The 11455-nt window shown below is 37.8% G+C and overlaps 1 protein-coding gene across 3 annotated transcripts; it reads left to right on the top strand.

Annotated features, from left to right (window-relative positions):
* Positions 1–247: 247 nt before the first annotated feature.
* Positions 248–9617, top strand: tdrd5 (tudor domain containing 5). Of its 3 annotated transcripts, XM_025054163.1 has the most exons (19): positions 248–422; positions 548–635; positions 1297–1530; positions 1683–1894; positions 2038–2329; positions 2465–2622; positions 2859–2942; positions 3077–3133; positions 3265–3454; positions 3553–3707; positions 3835–4049; positions 4130–4339; positions 4434–4500; positions 4746–4946; positions 5076–5207; positions 6358–6405; positions 7674–7808; positions 7892–8075; positions 8731–9617. In XM_025054163.1, exons 2-19 carry the CDS (start codon positions 602–604, stop codon positions 8796–8798), a joined length of 2676 nt encoding a protein of 891 aa, XP_024909931.1. In that variant the 5' UTR covers positions 248–422; positions 548–601; the 3' UTR covers positions 8799–9617. The 3 variants fall into 3 exon arrangements, with proteins under 3 accessions (XP_024909931.1, XP_024909930.1, XP_024909932.1); XM_025054162.1 differs by having other exon boundaries at positions 248–635; XM_025054164.1 differs by having other exon boundaries at positions 252–635; positions 3265–3427.
* The last annotated feature ends 1838 nt before the right edge of the window (positions 9618–11455 follow it).

Below are 11455 nucleotides of genomic sequence, written 5' to 3'. Positions count from 1 at the left end.
AATTTTGAACATTATTTACTTCTACTTCTTGTTGTTTATAAATGTTAGGAAAATCCACTCTACATTTTTTAAAATGAGCTTTGATTATTACAGTTTAACTTTATGCTTTTTAAGTATTTTTTTTACCTTACACAAGCAAAAAAATGTTTGCATATATATTTATATAGTCAACATTTTTAATATTTACATTTTTCAACGCTCAAATGACCGATGTGAATTCTGAACGATCATTCATGTGATTTGTTGTAGATTTGCTGTAGTTTCTTATACATTTTACGCATACATAGAATCAAATATATATCCCTGTTTTATGTTTCTTTCGTTGCTGCCGTATAGTTTGTTTTTTTTAACAAGAAAAACAAACTATGACTACCAATCCACCAAGAGCTTATACCGTGGTGTCCATGAACGCATCATCTCGTGTGTGTACAACTACTAATCGTACTATTTAGAAACCTACTTAACTACAACATTGGAATTTGTTCAGTTTATCGTTTAGGTTTTCATTTATACCCCCTTCTGATAAATGTCCATTTGAATTCAACAGAAAACACCGTAACACAGCCGCAGGTGTGAAGTCCCGAAGTTCAGCTGTGGCTACATGCTAACAACAGACAGTCACATCGAACATTCTGGTAAAGTCTTATTCTCTCAGAATATTTTCAAATGCTTAGACATTGTCTCTTTAATTTTTTTTAAGTACAACTGTATATACACTAGTAACGATATATTGTTTTTTTGGATTCTCACGCAGTACAATAATCACGGATGGGGGCTCATTTAATCTGAAATAGCTAGTAGCAGATTGAGGTTGAAATTGCGGTACAAACGTTATGATTTGATATGGGTTGGTCAATGAAACAATGGGAAAATAGAAGCTAAAATACATTTACTTTTCAGATATGTTCCACGATTATGTGAGCAAGCTGTATTACAGAATAGTTTGCACAACAAACCAACGACTTATGAGTGAGGAAATTATTCAACAAAGATTGTTAATGAAGTTATTTAATTATTATTGACTGATATCGTATTCACGAAACCAGTCAGGATATCGTATAGATAATAATGGAAACTGGAAAATGTCTAACGTACATTTACGTCATTCTGTTTAGTCCACAGTAGTGAGATGCTGAGATCATAACTTTTTCACTGTTTTGGCCACTATGGCACAGTACTACTGAGAATACATTTTCTATCAGAACTTTTAGCCCCTATATGATCCTTCTGCAGTAATAAATCAACAGTGATAACCATTTCGTGTTTTTGTGTTTTTTTTTTAATTATTATTTTTAGCCAAGATGAGCCAGCAAGAGGTTTTGGCAGAATTGAAGAAGGACATTCGCTCATTGCTCACTTCATCCAAGATAGGTCTGGATCCTGAGCAGCTCAGACGAGACTATGTTGAACTGTTAGGGCGTCCTTTACCCCTGAAACCGCTGGGTTTCAGGAACATAATGGACATGGTAAAGGAGATGCCCGACACGGTATCTGTCGACCATAGAGCAGACGGTTCTACTTATTTAAAGGGTAGGATGTTGCAAAACATTATCTCAGATTTGTATTGTGTTTTCAGCGATGACACATTCCGAGTTCTTTTAAGATGTAGTGTTGTGATCTTGCTTTGGTTTTAGATCTTAAAATGTAGTGTTGTGATCTTGCTTTGGTTTCTGTCCTTACAGCTGTTGGCAACGATGCCACGAAGAAAATTCAAGAGCTAGTAGTCAACCAGCGAACATGTAAGGCTGACAAGAAAATCAGGAGCAGCAGTGCCAGATACACCTCAACTCGCCTTCAACACACCCACCCCTTTGTGGTTCTACCCAGAAAAGGTCATGTTCCTCCACCTGTACCTGCTCAACTCAGAACACAGCTGCGCATCCTCCTCTCACAAGTTTGGTCTCACATTTTTATATCCCGAAACTTTTAACATAATGAATGCTTGTTCTTTTTGTCCTGTTTGGTATGTCATATTAAGTAATGAAATACTCTTAAGGAGAGTCTCTCTTGTGATTAATAAACTGTACTCTCTTCCAGGGTCCCCTCAGGTTATCTGATCTGGAGTCCTGCTACTTGCGTTGTTTTGGTCAACCTCTGCGAGTGCACAGCTATGGGTTCTATTCCACTGGAGAGATGCTGGGGGCAGCACCAGACTTGGTCATGATCCAGCAGAGCAGGGTGGGCTCAGTTGTAGTTTTGAGGGACTGCATGCTGCCCAGGTCACTGCAGATCTGGTCTAAGTCAACAGTAAAGAAACCTCAAACACTCAGGACTGACAAGCCAACAGTCAAAGGTCAGCCAGCCAGCTCTCAATCGACTACAGCCCCAGGTGGGTTTTCCAAATAATTGATTTAATCATATAATACCCTCTCCTATTCTATATTTTAATGCTATGTCATCCAATTTAGTGACAGTTAACAAAGCAGTCAACAGTTTTTTCCCCCCATGTGATCTCTAAATCAAGATCCTCAGAGTCCAGTGATCCAGGAACCTGCTGAAAACAAGAAGGAACCCAAGGAGTCAGTAACTGAAAGTAACAGAACAAATTGTGCTGACAAGAACCAGGAACATGAAACACGGCCCAAACAGGAAGATCATCACCCACAGCAGTGTTTACAGAAGGTTCATTTAATATATTAAATTATACATTTACTAGGAGAAAACAGAGAAACATAAAAGGGCAGCAACAGTCTGTGGTATATACTTTACATATTGAGAATTGATAAACGTGGTGGTAGAATTAGACAACCATGAGGTTGTGGTCTGCCAAATTATTGAGGTTTTATTCAAGTAGTTTGTATAGTTTATGTAAAAGTATGTGTAAGTGTCTTCTTTTATTATTCTAAATTGGAACCCAGTTGGAAGAGGAGCTTCATCAGTGTATTTTGGAGGCTGGAGTTGTGAGCTCCATCAGTGAGGAGCTAAAAGACAAACTACAAAAGGTCAGGCTTTTCCAGGCTTCATATACATTTCTGTATTTAACTTATGTTTTGATATCTCTATAAGTTCTCAAATTAACTTGCAATATATTGTCCCAAACTGTTACAAATTTGTCACAAACCAAATTCCACTGCAGGTTGTAGGCCGGACCAGTGCTGGTCTATCAGTTCATGCTCTGCCTGCTGAGTATAAGGTAAAAAAACAGCCATGTCTCTCACTTATTGACATATTTGTCTTAAATCGCAGTAAAACATTTACATAGACCGAATAATAATCACACTGTGTCGTTAATGAAAGTTTCTCTGTGTTTATTTTGTTCTTTAGAAGCTTTTTGGAGAGGAGCTGCCTCTACAACAGAGCGGTTTCTTTAGCGTCACTGAGCTGCTCAGTGCCATGAGCAACATCTTCCACCTTAAACCCGCAGAGGGCGACAGAGGACAAGATTTGAGAGTCACGTTAATACAAGGCAGTCACGCTACACTGCAAGGTGTGAATGAAAACTCAATAAAAATTAGTGAGGGAAGATTTGTTCTTCTGAAAATAGTTTCAGTTTGAACAAAAACACTTTTTTTTCACATGTGAATCTCACATATTTTACACGTCTTTTTTTAGAAAATGGCAGTGATGTAAAGCAACCACATATGAAAAGTCACTTCAACTCTAAAATATCTCCTTGGGAGAGCAAACTGCAAGTGGACAATGAAAATATTATGGAAACTATAACTGAGGACCTGGAGATCAGGAAAGATCCCAAGATACAGAAAGTTGTAAGGCCTGTCTTTTTACTTAAACTTCATTGTAATTTTTATAAGCACTTGTAATTCCTTAATTTATTTCATGATGTCATGCACAATATAAAAAAAACATGCAGTATTTTTTTTTTAATCTTTAAAGGTACCTGGTGTCTACACTGACATCCAGGTCCATAACAGTCCCACTGTGCCACTGGATGCCATGCAGAGTCAATATCTCCAACCACCAACACGCCACGATGCTCGAGAGCTTGTTCAAGTCCTGGTGGAACATGTGGAGTCACCTGGAAAATTCTACATTCGCTTTTGCAATACTGAAGAAGCGCAGGCCATGGAGGAGATGATGATTGACATGAGGTGGTAGAAACAAAACCTCTTACGCAGGTAGTCACTACAGCGCAGCCACAAAACTATTCTTTCGTTCTCTTCTCTTGTAGGAGATTTTACTCTTGCTCTGATGTAGCTCAGCGCTACCACCTTCCTAAACGGTTCATCAGACAAGGTCAGGTCTGCTGTGTGTCACCTGTGGATTTGTGGTTTTACCGAGTGGTGATTCACAAAACCATAAGCCCCACTGAGGTCCAAGTGTACTTTGTTGACTACGGAGATACCACTGTCGTACTGAGCCACCAACTGATGTTCCTGAAGTAGGGTCTTCTCACAGACTAAAGCAGCTGCACCATGGTCTTCTGCCACTACATGATCTGTGTGTGTGTGTTTTATAATATTTTTGTTTTCTAGGTTTTGTTATTCTGTTATTCCAGCACAAGCTGTACCCTCATCACTTGCTGCAGTTAAACCAAGTACTGTGAGTACATTTAATATTAATATTAGGTTTAGTAGTAACTTAATGCATACTTCTGCCAAACAATTTTGTAATTATTCTACATTGTGTTATTTAATGGATATTCATGCTCCAAATTTACAAGATACTGTGTACATGTATTCAAATATTTCTGTCAAAAAGTCTTGGTTTAGTGTTTTGGTTTATATTTTGCAGGGCAGCCTATTTCTGTCAAAAAGTTTGTGTTTGTTTTGGTTTATATTTTGCAGGGCAGCTGGACTGACAAGGCTACATCATCTTTCCACAAGCTGTGCTGTGATCGTCCTCTAGTGGGCGCTCTCGATTGCTACACAGGAGACGTGTTGCAGCTCTTTTTGTGTGACACGCACACAGCGGAGGACGTTTATGTCCACACAGCTCTGATACTCCAAGGACACGCAACACCCTGTAGCTGTGCCGAGAGTGAAGCAGTGAGTCATTCACACTGAAAACTCCGCCCTCTGACTGTGATACAATCAATACTTTAATATATCAAACATACACTAATGTGATCAAACATTTTTAATCAGTTTTCCCTGTTTCCTTTGTCGCTTTTTCAGCTCTGCGTGCAGTTCAGTCCAGTGAGCCTGTACCTGGGGAAGGGAACGTTTCACCTGCCAGAGTTAGCAGAAGAACTAACGTCCACTGAGCAGAAACGCACTCAGCAACACTCATCCTCAGCCAAACTAAAGGTGTTATACACATACATATAGAAAAGCGTGGATAGTGTCCAAACTTCAGAATCTTGAAACTCCACAACCTTTTTTTACTGGACTGTAAACTAATATGCGACTAAATTTAAAAATTGCATCATAAGCCTTAGAACAAGTGCCAACAAAATTAAAATGAAAAAGGGTTGTAAATAACAATGAAACACAGAGACAGTAAAAAAGTTCTTGTCATAAATCAGCACCATAACAAAATTTCATTTATTATTTAGTCCCAAAATATTTAACAACTAATAAAAATAGCTCAGCTGCACTTAGATTTTTCTGACATCAAGTTAACATAATTTGTTGTTGAGAAGTCAGGAGTTTAGTCGACCTTCAGAAGGATACGGAACGTTTTTGTAAATGTTGGAACATTCATAATTCATACATCAGATTACAAAACCAGAAATAAATCACTGTCACAATATAATACCATGAACCCCCAAAGAATTCATATTTTTTATGAAAGTCCTGATAAATCTACAGCCCTTTAGTTTTTTAGTAGTTTACTATGAAATTCTTTTAAAAGTCCTGATAATTCTCCAGCCCTTTAGTTTTTTAGTAGTTTACTGCTGCTCCCCTCCTGTGGTGCTGAACCTTTTGAAAAAGTTTTTTTTTTTTTTGCAGATTTTCTTCTTTTGAAATTTTTTTTATTAATATTTGCACTTCCCCCGCTTCAAATAAAAATCTTTTTATTTTGCTATAAGCACACTTTTTGTTGCATATCTCAGTGGATGTTGTGTTAGTGCTGCAGGATTAACATCGCTCAATATGCATACTGTACTGGTGCACAAACACCAGCAAACACACACACACACACACACACACATCACATTGAAGGCGTGTGGGTTGGTAGAGCGAGGCCAGTGCTGCCAAATGCGTAGTCAGGCTGTTGGAAGGTCACAGTTTTTGTTGGCTAATAAAAAAGATGACAGTCAGTCAGTGGACTGTGTAATGCCTGCAGGAGTGACTAATGAGGTGAACGCTGTTCTTTGAATGAAGCAACTGATCCTTTAACTCATGAAAAAAAAAAAAACATTAACAACATCTGTGCACTTTTTGCTGCACCTGCTGTTTTAATGCCTATATATTTTTTTATTAATCACTGGTTGTGTCCCTGTTGTTGTTTCAGGGAAAAGAAGAAGAGATTCCTGCACCGGAGTTCATAAAGAACTGGGAGGTCAGACCCTTTCATCCAAGTTTCTGTCGTGTTTGTGGCATTGAGTGTGAACTGAGTCTGTCAACATTAGCCATGTTAACCAGGTTAATTAATTTGTGAAATTAATTAGACAAACAATTGCAGAATACACTATGTAGAGCCAATAACTCCACTAACCATCCACTCATGTATTTGTTTTGCACACACTGCCAAAAAGAGTTTGTGTTTATTCCAAGCACCTCAGACTTAAAATCCCAGGTTTTTACTTCTGGTCAAGTACGACTGACACAATTGGCAAATGGTCTGTGATGGACTGTAGACTGGTTAATATTGTAAAGGTTTTTTTAATTTAAAGTTTTGAAAGCAACTGTCAAGTTTGCACAATAACGACCAAACTTTTGGGATATAGTTAACATTTTCATATAAACATTTTCTGGACAGTTCTCTTTTTTTAATAATTCCATCGTTTGGATTAGTCACAAATAAAAGCAGGTGTGTTTGTCCTAGTAATATACAGAAATGTTGGTTGCTCATGATTAGTCGTGATTCACTCTGATCATGATGTAATCACATGAATGAATGAAAACATTCATTCAGCTTCTTTTGGAAACATGAAGCTGACAAACGTTACAGCATTGTTACATCAAAAAATTCAAAAATCAAAACTCACTGAGGTAGTATTTTTTTTTAACAAAACCTCAACATTGACCAATGCTATTCTTCTATCCAAAATTCAATTAATTTGTCACAAAGATGTTGATTATTATTAGTGTTGACGATGAAAGAGTCTGCCAGCTGAACACAGTCTCCTGTGATACATCCCAAATCTTTTTTATTGGGTTGATGTCAGTGGTGGCCAATCCATTTGTAAAATAATAAATCCTGTTCCCTGAGTTCAATGAATTCCTGCATCGTCATCTCGGGATAAGCCCCTTGTGAAATTAAGTTGCATCGTGATTGAATTCATAGAAACATAATGTTGATGATGTCACTAGGTGACCAACTGAAGCAGCTCCACATCTGAACACTCATCCTGTTACTACAGGCTTATTGTTGCCTTAAACAACTACCATTACTGCCCTCTGTTGTCCTTGAAGATTAGCGTTCACAGATATGCCTTTCAAACCGCTGACTGCTGAAATTCTCAAACGCAGGACTGTTTCTTTGCTGACCAGGCAGTGTGCACCGCTGACTTTATCACAGAACCATGAGGAAGATGGACTGCGTGATGATGATTTTATGTTATCACAAACGGCACGAAGATTAACCCATTTGCTGATCTGCAACAGGACCAAGCACTCAGCTGTGATGAACAAGGCCAGGCCTCGGAGACCAAAGGTCCTTCTACCGTCCCAACAAGTCCTACAGAGTCCAGCCCTTCAACAATCCCAGATCTGGTTCAGCCTGAGGCAGCGCCAACAGAGGCATCATTTCTTGACTTTTACGTTAGCAAATTCAGTGTGAACTGAATGAAAGTTTACTTAATCGAACTTTCTTTTCTTTTCAGACATTGAGAAAGGTGCCTCAAGTGATCCAACACAGCAGTATTTCCAGCTCCTGCAGTCGAACGCAGAAAAAGGAGCATTATCATCCAAAAGGTGGCGCTCCTCTGTTGGTGAAACCACAACCAATCCTGATGCCTGTGAACAGTAACACATCTTACCTGGGGCACTTACAGGACAGCAGACGGGGTATTGCTCATTTATTCACAACTGCAGTAAATGTCGTATTTAAATACTTATTGACATCATGAAGTAGTCACAGTGAAACAGAGGCATCCAGGTTCGATCTTCTCATGCTGAACTTGCCCATTGGCGTACTCCTCTCCATCTTTCCGTCCTGCTACACTGGGGCAAAAATCATTGAAATTAGTTCACCCGTGGATGCAGGCTGAGAAAATTGATTTCCGTCCTCCTGCGTGCGTGCAGCGGTGGGTGTACCTGTACCGAGAACCTGACACAGATTTAATTAGACCTGTTACCAGAGATGTTTGACCCAACAAACTGCTTTGATTGCATTTGTGCTGATACTGATACGCCGCTGCTCCACCGAGCGTCCACGTAGCAGATTCAAACTGGATCATTAAACCGAGCTTCAAAGCACAAAAAAGATTTGTGCTAAATATTAATGTTGGGTTAAATATTATAAATATCGAACAATAAAGTATGTACGTTATTGCCAAGATTAGTGTGTTTAGTTTAACTTGCTCAAAATATCATGACAAGAGCTATGCAACATGAGCTAATTTTTTTTTTTTTAACACCATGTCTCATCAGCTGTTGTATGATTAGTGTTTTGTCTTTGTCTTTGATAATAACATTTTTTAATTTCATTATTCTGTTGCAGGTGCTGCTTTGTCTTTGTTACAACTCAGAAACTCCAGCATCCTGTTCCCTTTGTTTGGGCCCAGGTAGGTGGAGCCTCCACTAAAAGCTAATGGACAAACACAAAGATATTCATTTATATTGTTCAATTATGTTACGTCAATTTTATGGAGTCGTTTTGGACCTGGGAGTCTTACCGACTTGTAAAGAACGTTTATTTCACGGGAGCATTAGGACCTTAATCTATGTTGAAATGTTTTAATTTGATATCAGAGTCACTTTATTTTACTGTTGTTCTGTTAAAGATTCCTATTATGGATAAAGACGGTTTTAGTTTAATTTTATTTTATTTTATTGCAGCAAATCTTTGATTGAGAACAAATGCAAAAAAAAAGGAAAAACACAATTTTGAATATTGTTCTTGTTTAATGGAAGTATTTCTTTGTCAGTCAAATAAAATAAAATCTTATTTGCTAGAAAATGCCAGTAATTTAAGTGATGTGATTTATAGGAACAGGGTGAAGTATTAATTACTTCTCCGCAGGTTTCTCTGCTTCATTGGTCAAACGTCTGGTGTGATTATCAACGAGACCTTCATCCTATTAATGATCTGTTTTTGTATTAGACTCTACCCTCAGTTATTTTTAATGTTAAAATACAATCATTTTTGGTGAGAAAAATTCTCAACCCACAGACTTATAAAGATCTAAAGTCCTGGATCATTAGGCTGGAACTTTTAATGTTCCCTGACCTTTCCAGGCCGGAGTAAATAACTTTGTAGAAAGTAAAAATCCAATGAAATTCTTAGTGCATAAGTCTTAGGCTGCACCAGCTTCTTTTTTCTTTTACCTCGAAGAAAACAATTACATTCTGAGTTTATATTCTGAGTTTTGTCTGTAGTTTATTTCCAGTCCAGTTTTATACATCAGTGTCAGGGACTTTAGGGATTGTCTAACTCTAGAATTTTATCCTGTAATTTCTTTAACCAACCCTGCCTCACCAAGCGTTTAATTAACTAATAGTATTGGTACTGGGTTTTGAACCGAAACCCAACTAGTGATTTATAACACTGCTATTTTGCCAAACGCTGTTATTGTTTTTATCTGTTGTGCTGTTGTTAGAATCTCCACACCTTATTTGCTCACAGTTGCTGACTGGACGATAATGAAGGTCCGTCTCTGTTTTCAACAGTTCACCTGACATGTACGAAATAAAAGCTCCTGGAGTCTGGTCACAAAATCGACCTGATGGTTTCATGACGATCAAGTCACTGACTGACAGACACATGATAACTGTCAGTGTCACAGACTGTGTTGACTGTGCAAACTTTTTTTTTTGGCCACCAGGGGGGGGTGTTTTTTTCACAGGGAATTTGGCCCTGGGGTCTAAAATGGGATGGTCACCAGCCGGTCTCGCTGAATGTGCAGTTCTGATGTTTTAACATTGTGCTTCTTTTTTTTTTTTTGAGTGTCAATCTAAGATATTGTTATTTAGATGGATTGCGAAAACTGTAGTCGTCTCTCTGGGAAATTGCTACTAAGCATGAAAAAAATATCATCAATCAGCAGTTTTGTCGTCCTCCAGAGAAAATACCGATTGTCTAACCTGACAGTTGCATATCGTGCATTTCCACCAAACCTCATCTTCATGGCTGTGGGAGAATACTTTTGGTTCGTTAAAGAAAATATATATATTTTGTGTCAAATGCAGTTTTGTATTTTAAGGGCTAAAAATGTTGACTATACAAGAAAATTCGTAGCGCAGGTGAGTTTGAAACATTTTTACTTCTTTACTTGTTGGTTTACACGAAACGTCACTTCTTTTGTTTTCAGCTTCAATATTTCGTTTACACGAAACGTCCCTTCTTTTGTTTTCAGCTTCAATATTTCAGTGTTATTCACAGAAATAAAATAATTTCACAAATGTTAAAACTTTTTCAAGATCAAAATAATCATACTTGTTGACCTTTTTCAGTCAGGAATCCAATAAAGAATGGCCAGGCAGTGGCGTTCATTCGGGCTTATCTTCAGGTAGAAGTAATACTTTCCTTTTCTTCTACTTCACTTTCTGTTTCTGACCCTGGGGGCAGTTGTACTGAGGTTTTCAGAGACAGCGCTCACTAATTATCTTCTTCTTTTTCTGAAGTCTTATTTTTCTCCCCTGCAGGTTTGTTCTGTATCTCTTCTAATCTGTTCAACCTTCGATGTAATACTTTTTATATTCCTTCCCAGTTTTAAAACTGTTTTAAATGCCACTCCTGCTGGGTGAGTATCTTCCTCCAATTTCATCAATTCTGAAATCGTGAGAATAAACCAAAGTTAGATCTTATTAAGGTATTATTATGTCAATAAGTTTGTGTTCTTTGGTTGAATAAATAAAAAAGTAAAAGTAAAAAAAAAAGGTTGATGCAGAAAAATGTGTCAAAATATCTCTGATAGAGAACATTGAATTCTGAAAATGCTACAGATCCTGGACTGTAGTGACTCACACCAGGGGAACTACTGTATAAAGAGTGACATTTATATCGAGCAGAAGAAATTAAATTAAAAACAATGGCATGGTGATTGGTGGTAAATATATAGTTCTCACTGTTTTGGAGAGTGTTTTAGTCTGATTAGTTTTATACTGTAGTGGTTCGTGGAGAAACTGTTCCTTGGACTTTTTCTTGTTTTTACATTTTATTCGTTTCAAACGAGGGCTGTTTTTTTTTTTTACAGCCTCCTGGCGTTTTGTGAGAAAATATGGCT

The sequence above is a fragment of the Cynoglossus semilaevis genome, chromosome 2, assembly GCF_000523025.1.
Source record: "Cynoglossus semilaevis isolate Cse_v1.0 chromosome 2, Cse_v1.0, whole genome shotgun sequence".
Classification (NCBI taxonomy): domain Eukaryota; kingdom Metazoa; phylum Chordata; class Actinopteri; order Pleuronectiformes; family Cynoglossidae; genus Cynoglossus; species Cynoglossus semilaevis.
The sequence above is the reverse complement of the archived record's forward strand: the minus strand, read 5'-3'. Positions and strand labels throughout refer to the sequence as shown.